Consider the following 24,316-nt stretch of genomic DNA (forward strand, 5'->3'; position numbering starts at 1 on the left):
AGAAAGATCACTCTGGAACCTGATAGTGTGAAGGTGGGCATACAGAAATCAATGACACCTGTTGCAATTTGGAACTCTATAAATGGGTCATACCCCTATTTAAAGCCTCTTGGGCCTCCTTATAGCCTATAGAATAAAGTCTAACCTGTTTATTAGTTTGGCATACAGAGCCTGGCCCCTCCCTCACTAACAGCCTTAGCTCCCTGCCCTCCTATCTTCCTACTTTCTGACCTATGAACTCTCAGCTCGTTTCCTTGACTCACTCTTGCTGTTCATGCTCCTGGGCCTTTGCTGACACTGTTGTTCCTGCCTGAATGCTCTTCTCACTTTCTTCCACGAGTAAATTCTTGCTCATACTTAAAGGCTCAGCTCTAGTGTCATTTCCTTCACGTAGCCCAACCCATTTTCATGATGAGGTGTCCCTCCACCAGGCTCCCATGGCACCCTGGGTATGTCTCTCTCATAGCACTTACTATATCTTATTGATATTATCTGTCTATTTCCCCTACCAGTCGGTCTGTTCTTGGAAGACAAGGGCTGTGTCTTGTTCATCTGTTCATCTCTGGCCCTGGCACATAGAGGGGAATTGATCTCACCTGAACTGACCTAGGATCCACTAAGCTTTTCTAGCCACCTCTCTCTGGAAGAGACAATCCCCCACCATTTCTCTTTCATTCCCCTAAGAGCTGCAGCCCTCACTCCAAGAGGGGCAAGTACATTTCACTCCCACTGGTGTTGCACAGTGTTTCCTGCACAGGCCACAGAGCAGATGTCCTGCAGAGGTATCAGGCAAACCACTCCTTCGCTTCTTGGTCCACATTCCTCATTATAGCTCCTAATGTACAATCTGAGAGGTAGACATCACCCAGCATTGAGATTCACGTCTCTCTACTCCAATGTCACTGACCCCTTCAAATATGAGGGACTCTTCTATTAGGATAAATGATTTGCCAAGATGCTACTTGTTCCTGATGTAAAACTGGCTCCTGGCCAACAGTTGCCCAAACATGCTCACTAGGTCTGAACCCTCAAGTGGGTGTGGCTTGGCTTTGCTAAGCAAGGGTCACTCTTTCACGGGAAGTTGGTTGGAACATGATTTTTGAAATTCAGGAGTGGTCTGCTTCCTTTGGGGATCCTTGGTTGATGAGTGCTATGCCCCACCAAGTGGTCCAGAGAGAGTCTCTGACCTGATGGAATAGTTCTTGAACCTGGGCCACCAGGTCATGTGAGAAGAGAGGGAGAGAGAAGGCCTGGACCTCTATGGACCTTTGAGCCACAGGATGGCTAGTCATTGTTTTGTGCCCAGAGAGAAGGGAGGCCATTCCTGACACAGGAGTTGGCATGATTTAGCATTAAGCATCCCCTAATATAGTTTTGCTGAATAGTCTAGAAAAAAAGAAATGAATTTCCAAGAACAGTTCACTGTTCTCATTAGGAGGGTAAAACAGGACAGCACTGCAAGGCCCAAGCCTGACAGGCTTGGGCTTAGCACCTGAGCTGCTCCAGAGCAGGGGGAAAGTGATGAGCAGCCACAGACAGTGGCATGGCTGGGAGGAAAGAGCAGGGCATTTGGAGTCTGGAGACTGGGAGCCAGACCCAGCCTTGATGCTAATTACTTGGGAGGCCCAGGCAGGTCAGTTAATATGGCCTTGCCTCAGTTTCCTCACTGTATGGTGGGAACACACATGTGGCCCTGCTTCCTACCTGAGACACCTGCTTAAGTTTACTTGATCACCGTGTGTTAGGCCAGAGTCCGTCGATACTGGGTGCTTATATCCAGCTATGATGGTTAATTTTATGTGTCAACTTGACTAGGTTATGATGTTGACTTGTTTGGTCAAACACTAATCTAGATGTTGCTGTGAAGGTTTCTATGATTTATTCCGTCGACTTTAAGTCAAAGTGATTACACTCCACAATGTGGGTGGGCCTCATCCACTCAGTTAAATGTGTTAAGAGCAAAGACAGATTTTCTGAAAGAAGCAGTTCTGCTTCAAGATTGAAACATAGAAAACCTGCTTGAGTTTCCAGCCCACTGGCCTGATCTACTGAGTTTAGACTTGCCAATGGTGTGAGCCAATCCCTTAAAATCAATCTCTCTTTCTCTCTGGGTCTCTCTGTCTTTGTCTCTGTCTCTCTCTCCTTCCCCTATTTGTTCTGTTTTTCTTGAGAACCCTGACTACTACATCTACCAGTTGGGGTCCCAGGCATCATTTATTAATCTGTGACCCTGGACACATCTTTTAACTTCCCTGATTCTCAATTTCTTGATCTGTAAAATAGAGATTAAGAAATATGTATTTAAAATATCTCCATCTCGGGGCTTCCCTGGTGGCACAGTGGTTGAGAGTCCGCCTGCCGATGCAGGGGACACGGGTTCATGCCCCGGTCTGGGAAGATCCCACATGCCGTGGAGCGGCTGGGCCCTTGAGCCATGGCCGCTGAGCCTGCACATCTGGAGCCTGTGCTCTGCAACGGGAGAGGCCACAACAGTGAGAGGCCCACATACCGCAAAAAAAAAAAAAAAAAACTCCATCTTCCCTTTGCACACAGCTCTTCTGCCTGCTTCCCTGTGCCCGTGAAGGAGTGTTTGGGGGCTGAGGCGTCAGAGAGGGCACAAACTGCTTATCATCTTACACTGTTCAGGCCTGCCCCAAACTGCCCTGCCACGCCCTGTCAACCCTGTTCTTTTCTCCTGATGGTCTTTCCGGCCCATCCAGTGTCTATGCTCTGGTGAAATGTGTAGAATGACTTTCCAGTACCAGCCCCCAACTGGGACCAGAAAAATCAGGCAGCCCTCTCCCCACTGCCCAAAGCTGCTTCTAACCAGGGCTTCTCCTTCTGGTTCAATAGCATCTCCGCCTTTGAAGTCCATATATTTGGACATTACCAGCCTCCTCTATTCTTAGGGACATAATCCTCTTCCCTTCAGACCCCCTCCCATACGTTTGTCTTCAACTCTGTCCTCTACTGTTGTCTTTGTTGACCTTAGGTGATGATCCATCCAAACACAATACCCATAGGAAGATGCATAAAACATAAACACACAATTTGACAAATAACAAACACAAACGTACAAATTAACAAATAGTGATAAAGCCAACACCTCTGTTACCATCATCCAGGTCGAGAAATTAAATATTGCCAGACCCCCAGAGGTCCCTTTCAGGTCACAACCCCCTCCCTCACATATAAGTATCCATGATCCTGATTTGTATGGTAACTATTTTCTTGCTTTTCTTTGTGGTTTTAAGGCCTATCTGTACATTTCTAAATCCTATAGTGTCATTGTGCCTGTTTTATATAAATGGAATTATATTCCTATGGTTTTTATTTATGATTTTTGTATATGTGATTTGTATATATGTATGTGTATTTGTGTCGCTTCTTTAGCTCAATGTTATGTTTGTAATAATCATTCACAGGGTTGCAGGTAGCTGTAGTTCATTCATTTTCAATGCTGTATAGTTTTCTTCTACATCAGGGGTTGGCAAACTATGGCCCATGGGCCATGTTTTTGTTTGGCCCATGAGCTAAGAATGCTTTTTATATTTATAAAGTTGGGGGAGAAAAAACAACTAAGATTTTGAGACAGAGACCTGCAAAGCCTAATATATTTATTCTCTGGCCCTTCACAGGAAACGTTTCCTGACCCCAGCTGTATATGAATATACCACCATTTACTTTTCTGTTACATTCTTGATGGGTATTTGAGTGGTCTACAGTGTTTTGGCTCCTGAGAAATGCTGCTATGAATATTCTTGTACATGTTTTCTGGTACAGATGTACATATGTTTCTCTAAGGAAGGTATCTAAGAGTGAAAATATACACACATTCAAATTTAGTAGATAACCCCAGTGTTCCAAAGTGGTTGTACCAATTATATTCCCAACAGCAGTGTCTGAGAATTCCAGTTGCTCTACATCCCCAACACTTAATAATACCAACTTTAAAATTTTTTGCCTATTCGGTGGGTCTGTAGTGTTGTATCATTATTATTGTAATCTAGTATTTCTCTGTAATGAAGTTTATTGGACAGATATATATATATATTTTTTCCTTTTTTTGGCGAAATACTGATTTTATTCCAATATATTTCCTATTTTTCTATGGGATTGTCTGTTTTTTTCTCACTGATTTGAAGGAATACTTTATATATATATATATTTTAATAAATTTACTTATTTTTGGCTGCGTTGGGTCTTCATTGCTGCTCAGCGGGCTTTCTCTAGTTGCGGCGAGCGGGGGCTACTCTTTGTTGCAGTGTGTGGGCTTCTCATTGCGGTGACCTCTCCTGTTGAGCACAGGCTCTAGGCGCACAGGCTCAGTAGTTGTGGCGCACGGGCTTAGTTGCTCTGTGGCATGTGGGATCTTCCAGGACCAGGGCTCCAACCCGTGTTCCCGGCATTGGCAGGTGGATTCTTCACCACTGCACCACCAGGGAAGTCCCTACTTTATATATTTTGGGTACGAATCCTTTCATCAGTTATGTATGTTATGATTATGTGGCTTACCTTTTCACTCTCTTAATGGTATCTTTTGATGAACAGAACTTCTTAACTTTAATGTAGTCAAACTTTATCAGTGTTTTCTTTAACAATTAGTACATCTTGTAATTGTTTAAGAAAGCTTTCTTCTCTAAAGTCATGGAGATATTCTCCTATTTTATCTGCTGAAAGCTTTATAGTTTTGCCTTTTACCTTAAGGACTTGGATTCATCTGGAATTGATTTCTGTTTAACTTATATGGGTAGCTAATTGTCCCAGCAGCACTCACTAAAAAACTGTCCTTTGCCTGCCTCTATCATGTATCAAGTGCTTACATAATACAAAGTTCTTCTTCTGGACTTTATTGTATAGGTCTGTTTGTTGACCCATGTACCAATCCATACTGTTTTAAATATTATAGCTTCATGACAAATCTTGGTATTTGGTAGTACGAGTCCTCCATTTTTCTCCTTCTGGTTCTTCTTCTCCTCCTCCTCCCCCCCTCCTCCTCTCCCCCCTCCTCCTCCCCCCTCCTCCTCTCTCCCCTCCTCCTCTCCCCCCTCCTCCTCCCCCCATCCTCCTTCCTCTTCTTCTTGTAGTGCATCTTCGCATAAGATGGGAATTAACTTGTCAAATGTTACTAAAAAAAACCTGTTGGAATTTTAACTGGAATTGCATTGACTCTAGAATTGATTGGAAAGAATTGACATCTTATAATATAGAGTCTTCCAGTCCATGAACATGGTCTATCTCTTAATTTAATTCAGTTATCTTTAATGTCTCTCAATAAGTTTGGTAATTTTCTTTGTTAAAATCTTCCACAACTTTTGTTTTATTTATTCCTATGTACATCATATTTTTTGATGTGGTTATAAAAGGTAGAATCTGTCTGCCATAGATACAGATAATTTTTCTATGTAGTTTCGATTTTTTTGTGAAATGAAAAATGGCTTTGTTAAGATGTTCATGGTATTCACCTCACCTTTCCCTCATTTACTGGGGTCAGTGATGGCTCATCAGTGAGAAAGGGATGTGTTTTTCCTTTATGGAAGGTACGCTTCTATGGACTTACAACTGTAATAACCAAAATTTGATCAGCACTTTGAAATGTGTTTCCTACCTTATTATCTTTTAATATTTATTTATTTATTATTTATTTTATTTTTGACTGCCCTGGGTCTTAGTTGTGGCATGCGGGATTTTCGTTGTGGCACAAAGGATCTTAGTTGTGGCCTGTGGGCTTTTTAGTGTGGCATGCGGACTCTTAGTTGCAGCATGCATGTGGGATCTAGTTTCCTGACCAGGGATCAAACCCGGGCCCCCTGCATTGGGAGCGCAGAGTCTTACCCACTGGACCACCAGGGAAGTCCCCCTACCTTATTATCTTATTTAATCCTTGTAACCATCCTGAAAGGTAAATATTTTAATTTTCATTTCACTAGTGAGTATACAAGCTCAGAAACATAAAAAGACTTGCTCAAGTTCACCTGGCTTTATTTAGCTCAACTTCAGGACTGTTTACTTCAGTCTGGTTCTCTTTCCCCTACCCCGCTGTTGCCACCTTTGAAGATATGGGTTTTTTATTTATTTATTTTTTATTTAACAAATTTAATCAGTTATACATATACATATGTTCCCATATCCCCTCCCTTTTGCGTCTCCCTCCTGCCCTCCCTATCCCACCCCTCCAGGAGGTCACAAAGCACCGAGCTGATCTCCCTGTGCTATGCGGCTAAGATATGGGGTTTTGTAGTATCTGGTCAGAGTAAAATTTGGGAAGCTAGAGGAGATGAGAGTAGGCTCAGAAAAAAAAAAAGCAGCTTACATAGATGGACTAGACTTTCTATTTTCTATTTAACAGTGGATACTATGTTCTCTTCTATGAGGAACCATAATTCAGTCAACAGATCTTAATTCTTATTAAATTTGAATTCATATATACTTTTAATTACTAAATTAGTATAAGTCCTAATAAAAAATTAAATTTTTTCTTATTAGTTTGGAAGAAACTTGAGGGTATCTCTGTATTTCTAGACTGTTACAGAGTTTTAGGGAATAAATATTGCTGAATGAATGCATTTTTCTCCTGTTCTTATAATCTAGAACCCTTTCGCCTGGAAGCTAAATATGTAATAACTTGAATACCCACCAGGTGGCGTTCCAATACTGCCTAGTGTCAGTCATACTTGCTGAGAAAGAATTCTGGACATGGAGACAAGGATGTGATTTCTGGTTTGAAAGGAGAATGGAGAGAAAGAAGAGAAAACACCTTTGGTGTTGGCATCCTTTGCATTCACAGTTGAGCCATAGTCTGAGACCTCCTGTGGTTTTATTTATGCATTTTTGACTCCCTCATACTTGATGCATTTTCTAGCTCCTCCAAGTCAGGGCTCTCCGATTTTTCTTTGTACTCAGTGAGCAGGTCCAGCACACAGTAGGAGCCTGACAATTTTTCTTTTAACATCTTTATTGGAGTATAATTGCTTTACAATGGTGTTAGTTCCTGCTTTATAACAAAGTGAATCAGTTATACATATACATATGCCCCCATCTCTCTTCCCTCTTGCATCTCCCTCCCTCCCACCCTCCCTATCCCACCCCTGTAGGTGGTCACAAAGCACCGAGCTGATCTCCCTGTGCTATGCGGCTGCTTCCTACTAGCTATCTATTTTATGTTTGGTAGTGTATATATATGTCCATGCTACTCTCTCACTTTGTCACAGCTTCCCCTTCCCCTCCCCATATCCTCAAGTCCATTCTCTAGTAGGTCTGTGTCTTTATTCCCGGAGCCTGACAAATTCTTGATCTGAGATGACTAGCTCTGTCTGCAAGTCTGAACCCCCATAACTCTTCCCTGAATTGGGCTTCATTCCCTTCTGTTCCCTCTCTGGGCTGCTGGCATCTGCTGCCCTGGTATCGCGGTTGGATCCTCTGGACCACCCTTCTGTTCAGCAGTCCCTTCATGAGTCTCTGGTGGACAGTTAGTCCCATTCCCCACAGTAACTGTTTCAGATCTTTGGTTTTGTCCTCAATCCTTCCTCCTGTTCCTTACCACCCCTCCTTTCAGGAGATAACCCCTCACCCCCCGCCCCCTCCAATTCACAGATAAAGAAAAAGACATCTTGTGGAGATTCACTCAGCTTCCTAACTCTGCACCTTTGAATCTGCTCATCACTCATATTCCCATCTATCCTCCCTCTGCTGTCCTCCCATGATGCTAGAAGAGTTATCTTTTCTTTTCGCCAAGGTGATTCTATCCACCCACACTTTCATTCTTTCCTTTGTTCATTTATTTACTCATTCTTCAAAAAAATTTTAATTATTACTACATACTGGGCTCTGGGAATGCAATAGTGAGTAAAATCAGCAAGGTCCAGTAGGAGAGACAGCTGTTAAATGAATAACCCACCTTCTCTTTGAGGTAGGGTCAGCATTTTCATGCTACACTGAGATGTGCTAAGAAAACATGGCTTTTTAGTTCCTATAACTGATATCTCCTCCTCACCAGCTAGTTGTGGTAACTCAAGTTTAGACTAAGGAATCAGACCAAACATACCTGGGCAGGAAATGCCCTCTGATATAGCCACCTGCACCTTCTAGGGATGGGCCCTGCTTGACCCTAAAAGAAGGGCTTTGCTGGACACAGTGGCAAGAAGGCCCACCAAAAGCCTGGTGATTCTGGTTTCTCATGTTACACTGTCATTCTTTTTGTGGTTTGGCTTCCCCCATTGGCTGTGTGAGGGGAGAAGAGGGGAGGTCTGGGTGAGGGCAGAGTAGATGTGTGATACCCATGAATTTTGGGAACAACAGAAGCGGAGCCCAGTAGGTTTTCAGGCCAGGTTCTTGCCCCAGTTATTAAATCCCAGGTGTTACAACATGAGGATTAGAGTTAAGAGGGAAGCCAAGCGAGTCAGTGACTGAGGGGACTCAAGTGTGAGGAGGTTGTGAGCAGACGGTGGGAAGACGAGGACTGGCTGAAGGGCTTGAGCTGAGGAGTCAGGATCTGCTTCACAGCTCCCTCGTAACCTGTCATCCACATTTGCAACTCCACCATTAGCTACTTCTGTTTCAACATTTCATCCTGTGTGAAAAGGGAAATGGAGTCTGGGGGAAGAACTGCTCTCACCTCTTACATTCTTTTTTTTTTGGCCATGCCTTGCAACATGTGGGATCTTAGTTCCCCAGCCAGGGATCAAACCCATGCCCCCTGAAGTGGAAGCACGGAGTCTTAACCACTGGACAGCCAGGGAAGTCCCAGCTCTTGTATTCTTACCATCAGATTCAAATAATGTTTGCTGAGCACTTTTGAGATGCCAGAGACCATGCCTGCTTTCACATCCTGCTGTAGATTGAGTGTATGTGTCCCCTCCAAATTCATATGTTAAATCCTGACCCCCAGTGGGATGGTATTAGGAGGTGGGTGATGAGGTCATGAGAGTGGGCCCTCACAAATGGGATTAGTGCCCTTATAAAAGAGACCCCAGAGAGTCCCCTTGCCCCCTTCTGCTATGTGAGGACATAGAGAGAAGGCAGCTGTCTATGAACCAGGAAGGGGGCTCTCACCAGACACAGAATATGTGATGCCTTGATCTTGGACTTAACCAGCCTCCAGAACTGTGAGAAATAAATGTTTGTTGTTTAAGCCAGCCTATGGTACTTTTTTTATAGCAGCCCAAACGGACTAAAACATACATTAAAAAAATTTTTAATTCCTACAACAACACCGTGAAGCTGGCATCATTATTTTGGGGATGAGGAAATTGTGGTTCAGAGAGGTTACCCCAATCACACAGCTGGAAAATGGTGTCCAGGCTCTGGCTCTGAGTCCAGTGTTCTTTCTTTTGCATCACATTGTTTTCATAGCAAGAGTGTGTCAAGTTGTATATATAGAAAGGAAGTCCCAGAATATGGGGCCAAGATGAGGTAGAAATACCCCAGTGAGAGACAAGGTAATAAAACCTGACACACAGTGATGAGTGAGGCTCCTCCAGCCTCTTTCCCTGAACATCTCTCAACATGCAACAGCAGTCACAGGAGACAGGCAGTTCTCAAGTCTGGACAGTGCGGCCATTAAGGGAGGCATTCAGAGCTGGGTGTGACCCAGAAAGGCTTCATGGGAGGCAGGAGGAAGATTGAAATGGGTGGCTGTGGGAAGGCATATATACACTACCAAACGTAAAATAGATAGCTAGTGGGAAGCAGTGTTTTCTATCACCTTCTATTGTTTCATTCCAGGGTCTCTTTACCTTATGGCTCTAAGGTGTTCTATTTGGAATATTACAAAGCCTCAGATACCCATAGTCATTGGGGAATGAGCCTGTTGAAGTCTCTCATCATCTTATACCTCTTCAGACAGAGGTTCTCAGTGTAACATTAATGATACTGCTAATAATAATTCCAGACTTCTCCACAGTTTGGGTTCTGCATGTGACCTAGATGTGCTTTCTGAGACTTGGATGACAGAAGTGAGGAATGTAGGTGGTGGCCACGTGGAGAGACTGGATCTTCCTGGATGCTGTGGTGGAGCATATAGTCTCTGGTCCCTGCTCCATAGATGGGAAGTGCAGACAGCAACAGTGGTAGGGTTTCTACTAGAATAGTCTCATGGTGTGGTTGTGTGTATCTCTTGGATGACTTGTCCTGAATTTGTAGCAGTCAAGCTTAGTTCTGTGTCTCCCAGAAATAACTCTGTAAGTCATTCCGTAACAAATCCCTTTCCACTTAAACTAACTGGAGTGGAGGAAATCTGAGGGCCATCTCTCTCTCTTTCTCTCTCATATTCTTGAATCTCTCACTCTGGGCAAAGCCAGCTGCCATGCTGAGAGCTAGCAACCCACATGGCAAGGAACTCAAGTCTCCAGCCAATAGCCCGTGAGGAACTGAGGCTTGCCAACAACCACGAGAATGAGCTTGGAAGCAGAATCTTCAGTTCCAGCCAATCCTGAGGGTGACAGTAACCCTGGCTTTCACTTTCACTGGCTTCTTGTGAGAGACCCTAAGCTGCTTCCAGATTCCTGACAATCAGAAACCATGTGAGATAATAAATGTTTATTTTTTAATGTGCTAAGTTTTAGAGTAATTTGTTCTAAAGCAGTAGATAACGAATGCAGATTACAGTTCCTGGAGGTGGGGTGCTGCCATAACAAAACCCTAAAATGTGGCTGTGCCTTTGGAAGCAGGCTGTGGGTTTTGAAGAGAATGTTAGTGAAAGCATTAGGTACACTTGGCTTGTAGAATTTTGGACTTTGAAGAGGCTGCTGCTGAGGGCTTAAAGTAAGGAAAGTCTTATTGAAAATTCAAAGAAGAAAGGAGATCTTCATTATGTAGCAGCAGAAATCATTAGGAACACGGTTGCCTGCAGCAAGCTTGAAAGTAGAAATATACTTAATGAAGTGATCTATTTAATGAGATTTCCAGGTAGAGTGGAAGGTGCCTCCCGATTTCTCCTGGCTGCTTATTGTAAAATGTGAGAGGAGAGGGAAAAATCAAGGGAAGGACTGTTAAGCAAAAAAAGCTGGGACTTGATGGTTTGGAGGATTCTCAGCCTCTCCAGATGGCAAATGGTGTTAAAACTAAGAAATGGCTTCAAAGCAGAGATCAAATCCAGGACACTGCCAGGAAAACCTGAAGATGAAGCCAAGTGCATGACTGTAAACCTTGTGTTAAGGTCTTAGAAATATCAAAGATATTTTGCCTCACAGTACTGTTTCATCAAGCAAAAGACCCTCTAGAAAGACTAAGAGTGTGCCTTACAGATCCTCTCAACTAAATAATAGGGCCTCTAAGAAGCTTAAGAATGTTGTTCCTGGGCTTCCCTGGTGGCGCAGTGGTTGAGAGTCCGCCTGCTGATGCAGGGGACACGGGCTCGTGCCCCGGTCTGGGAAGATCCCACATGCCGCGGAGCGGCTGGGCCCGTGAGCCATAGCCGCTGAGCTTGCGCGTCCGGAGCCTGTGCTCCACAACAGGAGAGGCCACAAGAGTGAGAGGCCCACATACCGCAAAAAAAAAAAAAGAAAAAAAGACCTGTGCTGGGCATATGTTAAGTGCTTCACATGAGTTTACTCATCTAATTCTCACAACAAGCCTATGGGGTTGATATTATTGTCATTTCCATTTTACAAATGAGGAAACTGAGGCTCCAAGGGTAATTACTCTTATTTAAGGTCACATAACTATTTTGTGACAAAGATGCATCAACACCTACATCTTTCTGATTCCAGAGGTAACGTCTTAGCCAGATAATGGGATGACATGTGCAAAGCACTGAGAACACAGCAGTCACTCAAAATAAGCTATTTGCTATGACAAATAGAATATGTGGAGTGTGGTGAGATTGATACTTCTTTAGCTTTTGGGGAGGACCTAATGCCCTGAGGATAAAAGCCAGAGACTCACCTTGATCCTTGACACTCTTTAAAAAAAATTGTTTTATTGGAGTATAGTCGATTTACAATGTTGTGTTAGTTTCTGGTATACAGCAAAGTGATTTAGTTATACATATATGTATGTATATATATTCTTTTTCATATTCTTTTCCATTATGGTTTATGACAGGATATTGAATATATTTCCCTGTGCTCTACAGTAGGACCTTGTTTATCTATTTTATATATAGTAGTTTGTATCTGCTACTCTTTCTTGTATCTTCTCTCCTAGTGATCATCCTACGCTCCTTGGAAAAGGAGGCCACTCAGTAGGAACATGACTGCTTCCTCGTAAAGATGGCACCTGGCTAGCTCCCCTGAGGGATGAATAGAAGAAGAAGTAAATGAGTAGAGCAAAATATTTAATCAGAGCCTGCTGGAGAGAGGTGATTGTGTGATTGGGCTGGAAGAGATATAGAGTTCAGTTTATGGCTAGCGTTGGGTTTTCCACCCACTGCCTATGGAATGAGGTTGGGCCTAATGAATGTTTGCAAAGGGCCTTTGAAATTTCTGAGATGAAAGGCCACGCCCCACTTTTCAAGGAGCTTTGCTAATTCTCGTTGATCTATTTGTCTGCTATTGGGGATGGAGGGCAATTAAATAATCTGTGAACATCAAAGATGTGTTACATCATACAGAGATGTGTTATCCTCACTACCTAACTCAGTGTCCCTTATATATAATGGGAGCTCTATAAATGTTTCCTTTCTTTAATGAGGATGGGGGTCATCTGGCTTTCCTCACTGGCTCTGGTTTTCTTCATTCAGCTAATTCCCTCTTCTGTTAATTAGGTATGCAGTTATGAGGTGCCATGCATGTTCATGTGGGGAGTGGTGGAATGATAGAGGTGGTGAAAAGGAGAGGAATGGAGCATTCTTCCTCTTTTGCGTGCCAGTCAGAGTGTATAATGGTCAGTGCATGGGAGTTCCTAGCACTAGGGGCAAGTGTGTGTGTGTTGGTGTTGGGGTGTGAAATGAAGACCAAACACAGAGCAACAATAAGGTTCCCAGCTCTAAAGAGGTCAAAATTCAGTGCTACAGTGAACATTCTCCTGAAGGGCCTGTGGACCTGAGCTAGGCATTTGGGCCAAAGTTGAATTCTCAAGAAACCAGGTCTGGGAATGGGTTTGCACCTCTGAGGCAATGCCTGGGAGCATTCCATGCAGCTCTCAGAAGCCATGGCACTTACTCACCCAAGGTAGGCCCAGGATTAGGTTAATTATATATATATATATTTTGTTGTTGTTTTGTTTTGTATTTTTTTACTGTTTCCACCTGCTGAGCAATGTCATTGTTGATAGAAAGACCCCGTGGGTGTTCCAGGCCTTCATTTCCGGCAGTTCTCAGACTTTATTCATCATGACCATTGGTGAGGCTCTCCATTGTCCTTAGTTTGCCATTTGGGTTGCCAGGCGGCCCAGCATGTCCTCCCTGCAGGATTTCAGATGACATGCTATCTGTGTTCAGCCAAGTGAGGTGGCTGGGCTAGTTGGCTATAATGATGTGGGGCTACAGGTACTCTGTGCCCACCTGGGGAGAGTGTGGAATAGTTTCTGAATTTTCCCCAGAAAGTTTACACCATCAGCCAATCTGATAAACTCATTTGTGCGAAGGACGTTCTGGTGTGGTGGGCAGAGCTCTGGATTTTAAGTCAGAAGACTTGGGTATAAATAATGGCTCAGCTTCTTATACAAAGCTGCATGTGAATTGACCACCTCTCAGAGCCTTGCTTTCTTCACTTATAATTAATTTATTTATTTTTGCTGTGTTGGGTCTTCGTTTCTGTGCAAGGGCTTTCTCTAGTTGTGGCAAGCGGGGCCACTCTTCATCACGGTGCGCGGGCCTCTCAGTATCGCGGCCTCTCTTGTTGCGGAGCACGGGCTCCAGATGCGCAGGCTCAGTAGTGTGGCTCACGGGCTTAGTTGCTCCGTGGCATGTGGGAATCTCCCAGACCAGGGCTCGAACCCGTGTCCCCTGCATTGGCAGGCAGATTCTCAACCACTTCACACCAGGGAAGCCCTTTCTTCACTTATAGACATGGGTATATTCATCTCTCTCTTTTCCACAAGCTGTTTTGTGGATCAGTGGGATAATGAATGTGAATATAAGGGGCCATACGGAGGAAGGGATTTGTGAATAGTGTTGGGAGAGGGTTAGAGGACTAACCAACATGCCAGCTCAAGTCAACATTTTAATTACATTTTCTGGAGAAAGTACCATTTCTTTCATTATCCAATTCAGAGGAACTCCATTTCAGGTGACTCTTAAATCACATTGCTAAGAATCCAGTGCCTAGAATAACAGGTGATATATGATAAGCACTCAGACAGTTGACTGGGTGACAGAATAATTGGGTGTCTAATGAACTGTGACAAGTAGATACCTTCTGGGTATTGTGGGGTGCATTTATTTACTGGTCTTAAAAGCATACCTTTAAGTATAGGAACTCAGATCCATTAAAGATAAATAAAGGAAGCTCTAGGTTGCTCAGTAGAGAAGTAAAAAAAAAATACTACATTATGTATTATATCAGTAGATTAAAAACCCAGTATTGTTTTTTAATTTCAAAATAACCATGTCAGTTATTGAACTATTGTCTCTGAGCTGCAAGCCTACTCTTCTCTACTTGGCTCTGGGGCTGGGGCTCTACAAATCACCTTTCGGCCAAGTACCTTTGCCAGCTGCTCTGGGTAGCGCCGGTAGGGGGCGCTAGAGGAGGGCTGGAAGAGGAAAAAGGGACATGGCCATGGCCCATTTGCTTCTGGTGCCTCTCAGCATTGCCCAACAGTGCTTCTTCTTCACCTCGACAGGGCCAGTTTGTTCCAATCAGCAGGTGAATCCAATTTGCAGTTTTCCCAACGTTTGCAGAATCAGCCTCATGGCAACACTCTCCCCACCTGACCTGGGCCATCAACTCCAGTTGGCCAGTGCCTCCTCCTCAGTGGTCTGGATCCCAGCCCCAAGGCACCTCTCCTCCAAGCTCCTAGGTTTTAATCATTCCATACTCTTCTCTTTGTTTACACACCCTAGGGGTTGAAGCTTCATCCTGCACTTGTTACCTCTGTTATATCTTAGTTTTCTTTTTTTGCCTTTTCAGGTCTTCAAACCTAGCTAACTTTTTTTGTTTTTTTTGTATCTGAATTCTTTTACTTAGGATAATTTTTTTAATTTATATTTTTTACTGAAATATAGTTAATTTACAATGTTTCAGGTATACAGCAAACTTTTTCAGTTATATTCTTTTTCAGATTCTTTTCCATTATAGGTTATAAAAAGATATTGAATAGAATTCCCTGTGCTATACAGTAGGTCCTTGTTGTTTATCTATTTTATATATAGTAGTGTGTATCTGTGAATCCCAAATCCCTAATTTATCCTTCCCCTACCCTTTCCCCTTTGGTAACCATTAGTTTGTTTTCTATGTCTGTGAGTCTATTTCTGTTTTGTAAATTAGTTCATTTGTATCATATTTTTAGATTCCACATATAAGTGATATCATATGACATTTGGCTTTCTCTGTCTGACTTACTTCACTTAGTATGATATTCCAAATGTCCATCCATGTTGCTGCAAATGGCATTATTTTATTCTTTTTTATGGCTGAGTAATATTCCATTTAGCTAACCATTCTTTATATTAAATCATCTCAGTTCAGCTAACTGGTATGGTAGTTGATGTGGTGTGGACTGCACTCTGATGGATACCCTGAGTCTTAGAAAACCTTCAGAGCTCTAATGAGAAGTCTCTCCCTCTGTAGTGGTTGGTGGGTCCTTTCTGGATAACCACCTTTCTGGAAGGGAGGCATAGGGTGCAAGGAGCAGTTAGATACATGAAGAGGCACTGCTTGTTCCTGAACATTTGGAGAGAACATTTGGCAGATCTTTTTGTGGGGGATGGAATTACAAATATATCTCTTCTGGTCCTTAGAACTTTTTCTCTAGGACTTTTAAAATAAAAAGCTGAAAGAGACATTAAGGATCACTTAGTTCAATCTCTTCATTTTATAGGTGAAGAAACTTAGGTCCAGAGAGGTTGGTATTTGCTTAAGTTCAGTTAATTAGAGCCATTGTCTAGACAGGAACTCACATCTCTTGTTGCTTATTCCTGTGCATTTGTCACCACATCATGCTGTACTTTAGTTATAAACTCACCTTGGCCCTGCATGGGCTGATTAGGTGAGTCTCAGTCACATGTGGGCCATAGAAGGTAGTTGTACTTTCTAGAGTTATTAGGCATAAGATATGACTCTTTGGGGCTGCGTTGAGACATGGGCCTTATATTTTTTTTCTTTCTGGAAACCTCACATCTTAGCCGTCACTGGGAAATGGCACTGTGAAAATGTGGAGGATATGTAAGTTTGCTTTGCTGGCTTCTAAGTGTTGAAGCCCCCTGAGCCTCAGGCTTTGAATCTGCCCTTTAGCTACATTCATTTTCTAGGTGAGCTCATCTAGTCCTGACTTTAAGTTCATTCTGTACTCCAGATTTATGTCTTCAATCTTGACCTTCACCTTGCTTTCCAGACACATATAACCAACTGACTATGTATCATCTCCCCAGGGATGCCAATAGGAAACTCAGACTTGACATGCCTGAAACCAAACTCTTCATCTTTCCCCCGGTTCCTAAGGCTGATTCTCCCCCAGTGTTCTCTATCTCTGTAAATGGTACCACAATTTATCTAGTTACTCAAGACAAAAACTTTGGAATCATCCTTGAATTTTCTCTTTCCTTCACCTCTATGTAAAATTCATCTGCAAACCCTGTGGATTATACCTTCTAAATATATCCAGAATCTAACTTCTTTTCACTTCCTCCATTGCTCCACTCTACTCTTACCCAGGCTTTAGTAGTTTACTAATTGATCTCATGTTTCCACTCCTGCTATCTTTCATTCTATTCACATAACAGCCAGACTGGACTTTTAGAATTGCAAATCAGAGAACTAGAAACAAACATGGTGAGCTTTATGATCACTCCAGCTTGCTGCCTGGGAGTACTTTCCAGACTGTAGTTCAGGGAGAGAGAATCTAAGCAGAACATGGTGACCCTGCTGAGCTGAGGAGAGATTGGAGTTTGGAGAGGCTGAGGCTGCTAACATTTTTAAATCAGAATAATGAAGAGGAGGAGCGAGCCCCTTGTGTCTGTTGCTGAATACCAAACCGTGCATAGGGTAAAACTCCATGAGGCAGGCAAAAAAATGGCTAGAGTCCTAGAAATTGAAAAATTCCCAGAGCTTACACCTGGAAAGCTGTAAGTTGTTTGTGGTCTAATCAGTCAAGGGATAGTACTACTGAATTCCTGGAGCATTCAGTATAGATCTCAAAAGGCTAATACCATATTTATAGAGCTAAGATAGCCCTAGAGTAAAGACTACTTTAGACCCACACAAACAAAACTTAAAAACAAGTCTCAAAAAGATCAAGCTGGACTTCAAGTAATTTGCCAAACTGGCCAGATAAAAATTCAACACTCAATAATGTAAAACACTTTTTATAGAACACTTTTATAGAACAAGATTCAACACTCAATAATGTAAAATTCATAATGTCTAGCTTCCAAACAAAAACGACTAGACATGCCAAGAAACAGAAAAATGCAACCCATAGCTGTTGCTATTTTAGGGCCTTTGCATTTGCTATTATCTCAGCCTAAAACTCTTTTTCTCAGATATCTGCATAATACCTCATTTCCTTTAAGTACATGGTCAAATATTACCTCCTTAGAGAAGCCTTCCATGATATACAAAATTGCCCTCATCTATCAATCTCATCCTGTTATTTTTTCTTATTCATAGTATTTTTTCACTAGATTATGTCTCTTTGATATGTTTTTGTCTTGATATGTCTTATACAAAGTATATACTCAACAGACATAATGAATGATTGAATGAATAAATATGATAAAATATTTTAGTTCCCTTTGAGTAAGGCTAAATATGGTTACTTAAATATCTAGTAAATGCCACCAGGATTTTTCTATGTATAAAATGTAGTCTGCCTTTACCTAGTTATCTCATTAAATTTATACAACCTTATGAAGTCAGTATTATTATATTCATTTATAGATGCCATTTATTTATTTGACAAATATTTGTTGAGCACCTACCATCTAATCTATTGATAGATGGATAGATAGATAGGTAGATAGATAGATAGATAGAGCAAAATATTCACAGTGTGACAAGCCAAGGTCAGGCCTACTACCTTACTACCTTGAAACCTTGCATTTGTGCAAGTAAATGGCTTGTATAACTGGGGCAGCAGGATATTGTGAACCCGACATCCAGACATTAGAATCAGTGATGGGATCTTGTATTACTCTTATTCTGGCTCTAAAATTGAATAAAAGGCAGCAGACCCTCACTTCTGGGCTTCCTTGACCTAGCAAATTCCTCTCTCCCCACAGTCTGCTGAGACCCCTGACCTTTGGGCATTCTCTGTGGGAATTGAGGAGTGTCACTGTCCATTTGCATCATTATGTACCCTTGATTTTGTGTAAATCCTTTCTTTAAAAAAACTGAATTTGGGCTTCCGTGGTGGCGCAGTGGTTGAGAGTCCGCCTGCTGATGCAGGGGACATGGGTTCGTGCCCCGGTCCGGGAAGATCCCACATGCCGTGGAGCAGCTGGGCCCGTGAGCCATGGCCACTGAGCCTGCATGTCCAGAGCCTGTGCTCCACAGCGGGAGAGGCCACAACAGTGAAAGGCCCACGTACCGCAAGAAAAAAACCCGAAATAACAACAACAACAACAAAACTGAATTTATCCTCTTCTCACAGACGTCTACTTTCTGGGTTCCCTCAATTACGAGTATCTTCAGTCAACTCCTTCCTCACTCTTGTTTCCAAACAGTCATCACATTCTTCCTCCTTAATTTCTCTCATATCTCTTCACTTCTCTCCAACCCCTTGCCACTGCCCTAGTTCAGGCTGTTAACTTCTCCTGTCTGGGGAACCGCAACCTCTTACGCGTTTCCCTCCTGACTCTTGTCTTGCTCCATACAATCAGTTCTCAATTCTCTAGCTAGGTGTGTAAAACTGAGCAATTCACTCCCCCTTCTTACAACTCTCTCTCTGCAGAACAAAGTCTAAAGTCCTTAGCATCACAGAGAGAGCATAGCATTGCATTATGTGTATTCTCTGCATTGCTAGCTGGCAAAAGTGCTGGAAAACCAGAGTGAAAGCATCCCTATTGAGTCAGCGCTGCTATTCTCTATAGTCCTTGAACCCGACCTTTCTCTCGTGGTCTATATAAACTAAACTGTCTAGAAGGAAATCATGCTGGGCCAACAATGACAGCATAATGCAGTTAAGAGCCAACATAAAAGGCAACACTGAATGTTCTACAGCAAGCAAAGAAAAAGATGCTTGGAGTGGCAGGAGAAGGTCGGAGGAAATGAGGCTTAAGTTTAATCTTAACGGGTGGGTAGTTTTGCAGGCGGTCAAGGTGAGACACGGCATTCTGGGCTGAGCATACAGCATGGCGCAGGGACAGAGGTGTCAGATGATAGAGGGTTTGATAGGTCACACGCCTGAATCTGGCTGTATCTTGGCACAGGGATCACTGGAGGGTTTTAGAATCAGTTTTCTGTGTTGAAAGGTGACTTTGGCAACAATGTGTGGGATGGATTTAGGTGGAGACTGGAGGCAGGAAACCAGTGAAGAGGGCACTGCAATAGGTCAGGCAAGAACTAATGAGGGACAGAAACAACACCACCAGCTAACATCGATTCAGAGCTTACTGTGTTTCTGACGCATAGTAGGTTCCCATTTTAGCTCATTTTACCCTAACAACATTCCTAGGAGGTAGGGAAACTGAGACAGTTTGCCCAGGGTCACACAGTCAGGGACGAAGCTGAGATAGAATGCCAGGTAGTAGCCCAAAGCTTATGTCCCACGATGAAGGGGATGGATTCTAGAGTCTTGTAGGATATTAAGTAATGAAAGGATAAGTTCCCAGTTTCCTCCCAGAACAGTCCAGCTCAGAGTGATTGATTTGACTTGTGAGAGGGTCACCAGAGGCCCATCCAACTTCCCCTGGGCATGAAGGACAGGAGTCAGGCCAGCAGGGGTGGCAGCTGGGCCTGTTTTGTACTTCCTCTGAGCTTGGCTTGTTTTGCTGCAGTCTCGTCATACAAAAATGTCACTGGATTTGAATTATGAGAGTCATTATAGCAGGCTGGTGCCAGCATGATGCATGACCAACACGCTCTCCAAATGAGAAGGAGTGCTCCCTATGGGCTAAGTTTAGGGCTCATATGGCTAATTAGAAGCTGCAGAAAATGCCAGCATTTGAGATTTACCAGCAGCCTCTGTAAGGCGAAGCAGATACCTCTGTTTTCCATGAAGGACTAAATGAGAAGGAAATGAATTGTCACCACCTACCACTCAGCAACGAGCAAAACTTTCAAGACCAAAGTGACAAAAAGGGTTTAAGTTTGTATTTCCTAGATTATTTCTACCTAATAGAAATGTGAGCTAATTTTAAGCTTTAAAATCAGACACACTTGTCAGCTATTAGTGATGTCTGTATTATCATGCTTCTTTTCCCCACATCGACCTGATTCTGCTCCATTGGCAGTTGGATGAAGCAGAAGCAAAGCAAGCAAGACACCTTGGTCCTTGAGAATCTCTGTAAAAGTGAGAAAACTCTAGCAGCTATCGTGTTCATACAACAGCCACAGGTCTTTTAAATTTTTTAATTGAAATACAGTTGACCTACAATATATATATAAATATATATATATATATATATATATATATTTTTTTTTTTTTTTTTTCCCTGTGGTACGCGGCCCTCTCACCACTGTGGCCTCTCCCGTTGTGGAGCACAGGCTCCGGACGCGCAGGCTCAGCGGCCATGGCTCACGGGCCCAGCCGCTCCGCGGCATGTGGGATCCTCCCGGACCGGGGCATGAACCCATGTCCCCTGCATTGGCAGGCGGACTCTCAACCACTGTGCCACCAGGGAAGCCCTTCACATGTTTTATAATTATAAAAGTCTAAGTGCTCATTCTGGAAAATGTGGACATTTTTATACTATAGCACAGTGTAAAGAGTAAAGAATCTCTAAACTCACCATAAAGAGCTATTTTCTTCATATTTCCAGTAACAGATGTACCATGTTATATAAACACTGTAAACATCCAGAATATGAGTTTGGAAAAAGCAATGTCAGTCAACTCTGATCTGGAAAACATGTGGTTTCTCTTGAGAAAGTAAGGAACTTAAAAAGATGAGACATGCTTGAAGACACAGAGATTGAAGTGGAAATGACCACCTCCCCTGCTTCTGCCTTACATCTGGGTAGTTGTGCGCTGAAAATAATTCCCTCCACTTAAACCCCTTCTTTCAGAACTGAGAGCCCCGTCCATCCCTCCTTTCTCCAGGCACTTTGCTTTGCACATTGTAGGAACTCAGGAAATAATTGTCATGTAGCTGAAGTAGACCTAAGTCAGCCTCAAAAATCAACTGTTTCTATTTAATTTCAGATTTATTTTAATTTATTTTTCATTTGGCAATAAACACTTTTTTAATGGATTAACCATGACTCATTTTATAGCTGGTCCTACGTTTAAAATGTTGGTGACGCTCTTTCCGCCCTCCAAAGCCCTTGATGGAGCACATGAGCCGAACTCTGTTGCCTTTATGAGCTGGGGGTCCACTTTATTAGCCACAGAATGTTTGTAGTTTGGTGTCTTTAACTCCAAGTTCCTTTTACTCACCAAAGGAGGAACCACAAGAGGGACTTTTGCCAGAGGCAGAAAACCTTTCTCCTCCCTTGCTTCAAATCTATCACTTTACACAGAGGGTGTTTTAATGGGGAAAAGCTAATAAAACTTTTCGCTTTGGATTTTTTCCCTCCCAGGGAAACGGTATTTGGGCCATATAGAGCCATTCAATCTGATGGACCAACTGTTTTAAAGACTTCCCCTCCATAAGCCCAGTTTTCTTACAGGGATGACAACCTCAGCATTGTCAGGGCTGAGGGAACAGTCTCGGGGGCCAGTTCAGTTCTGGGCTCATTGCAGGGTTCTGGGTACCTCTCTTTCTGGGGGTTGTGTATCTGCTTTGTGTCAGTGGGGGTGCTAAAGGGAAGCTGAAGGAACAGCCTGGGGTAGCAAGGCAGCTGGGCCTTTGTGACATCAGCAGGGCCACCTTCATTTGAGTAGGATAAACGTTTCTGTACAAGGTAGTGGTTCAGCTTGAGTGGGGGTCTGAGATCCAGCCTGTGCCCGGCTCACCTGCGCCCGGCTTGCCTGCGCCCTGGTGTGGGACTGTGTATGGGTGTCTGAGGTCTGCTGTAACAAACTACAACTAACTGGGTCTCTTAAAACAACAGAAACTTGGGAATTCCCTGGTGGTCCATTGGTTAGGACTCTGTGCTTTCACTGCCGAGGGCACGGGTTCAATCCCTGGTCGTGAAACTAAGATCCTGCAAGCTGCATGGCATGGCCAAAACAAACAAACAGACAAACAAACAACCCCAGAAATGTATCCACTCATAGTTCTGGAGGCCGGAAGTCTGAAATCGAGATGTGGCTGGTCCTGGAGTCTCAGAGGGAGCATCTGCACCATGTCTCTCTCTTAGCTTCTGATGGTTGCCAGCAATCTTTGGCATCGCTTGGTTTGTGGCAGCATAACTTCAATTTCTGCCTACATCTTCATGTGGCCTTCTCTGTGCGTGTTTCTTCTCTTCTTACAAGGACACTGGTCATATTAGATTTAGAGTCCACCCTAATCTAGTATGACCTCATTTTAATTAGTCACATCAACAAATACCCTATTTCCAAATAAGGTCACTTCTGAGGTTCCTGTTAAATATGAATTCTGGGGGGAACATTATTCCACCCCAAATGGGCATCAACCTGGAGGAGAAGGCACCTTTTAAAAATTTGCCCTTGGCTCTGTTTACTTACCAAGCTATAACATTTGCTTTTTTTTCTTATTTGTACAAAGTTGGATATCATCTGTGGAAGCAGTCAGCTATGCAAGATCCATTGGTTTGCAAGCTTCCTGAAGCAGAAACCCTATCTGATGCCTCTTTGGGAACTGCCATGGCTTGTATGGTAGATTAAGTTCTTAAAAGTGTTTGTTTCAAGAAAGACAAATACCATATGATATCACTTGTTTGTGGAATCTAAAAAAAATGATACAAATGGACTTATTTACAAAACAGAAACAGACTCACAGACAGAGAAAGCAATCTTATGGTTACCAAAGGGGAGGGATAAATTAGGAGTTTGTGATTAACAGATATACAATACTATCTATAAAATAGATAAACAACAAAGACCTACTGTATAGCACAGGAAACTATATTCAATATCTTATAATAACCTATAATGGAAAAGAATCTGAAAAAGAATAGATATATGTATATGTATAACTGAATCACTTTGCTGTATACCTGAAACTAACACAACATTGTAAATCAACTCTACTTCAATAGAAATTTTTAAAAATAAAAAATAAAAATAAATGTCTGCTGCAATGACAGTAAGGAAGCCTGAAAAGAAAACTTCTGATTCCAGCAATTGTAACACAACTTTTTTTCTTTTCAACACAGGTGAGTCATCCTTAACCTGTTTCATCCCATGTTTTTTCTGCTTCTCTGGTGGTTTGGAAAAGTCTCTTGGATTCTCATGGGTTAAGTGAGGTAGGTTCTACCTCATCACTAAGTGATGCATTCCTTTTCAAAGTGGGCTCCATGGGATATTAGCCCCGTTAAAAATTGTTCCAGGAGAAAAGGGTTTTGTGGTCAAATAAGACTTCTGGGAAATTGTGCATTTGCTATTCTCTTCCTGGAAATTAGCTATACACACTGGCTTTGTAGAGATTCTGACAAGTCCTGCAGTAGAGAAACCGATTACACTTTGTTTAATCCAGTGTATCTCAAATTAACTTGACCACAGAGTCTCCCCCACCCCTTTTTTGGGGTGTAATAACACCTATTACAATCCACAGAACTAGTCCAGTGGTTTGAGTACCACTGGAGAGGGTGGTCAAGAATATAAGTGTTGCAATCAGCCTCAAGTTCAAAACTTAGATTTGCTGACTTCGGACAAGTAACTGAACCTCTCTGAGCCTGAGTTCCTCATCTGTAAGATGGCGTTATAACGCTTCTTGCTTCGTAGGATTAACTGAAATAATGTAGATAAAGTGCTTAGCACGAGGCCTGGGATATAGTAACAACTGAATACGGTTAAGTATCTATTATTATATTATTATTAAAATTTTTTTATTACTTACAGCCCTATGACTTCTTATTATTATTCTTAGAGATCATTTGGGGGAAATGACAATCTTGATTCTAGCAAAGATCAAAACTGTTGACTTTTGTAAAAATCAGGGGCTTTTCCTCAGCTTCTCAGAACTCTGGGGATTGATATTCACCAAATCCAGTCCT

At 42.6% G+C, this 24,316-nt stretch overlaps 1 protein-coding gene across 1 annotated transcript in view; it reads right to left on the bottom strand.

Annotated features, from left to right (window-relative positions):
* Window positions 1–6,817: 6,817 nt before the first annotated feature.
* Window positions 6,818–24,316, bottom strand: part of LOC308620806 (transmembrane 4 L6 family member 1-like) — a gene marked incomplete at both ends in the record, with an annotated part of 37,337 nt that continues 19,838 nt past the window's right edge. Inside the window, 2 exons of the mRNA XM_081240705.1 lie at window positions 6,818–6,952; window positions 14,569–14,631. Coding sequence (XP_081096831.1) covers window positions 6,818–6,952; window positions 14,569–14,631 — 198 coding nt within the window. The remainder of the gene's footprint in view (window positions 6,953–14,568; window positions 14,632–24,316) is intronic.

Source organism: Mesoplodon bidens (assembly GCF_964165515.1).
Source record: "Mesoplodon bidens genome assembly, chromosome: 7".
NCBI classification, from domain to species: domain Eukaryota; kingdom Metazoa; phylum Chordata; class Mammalia; order Artiodactyla; family Ziphiidae; genus Mesoplodon; species Mesoplodon bidens.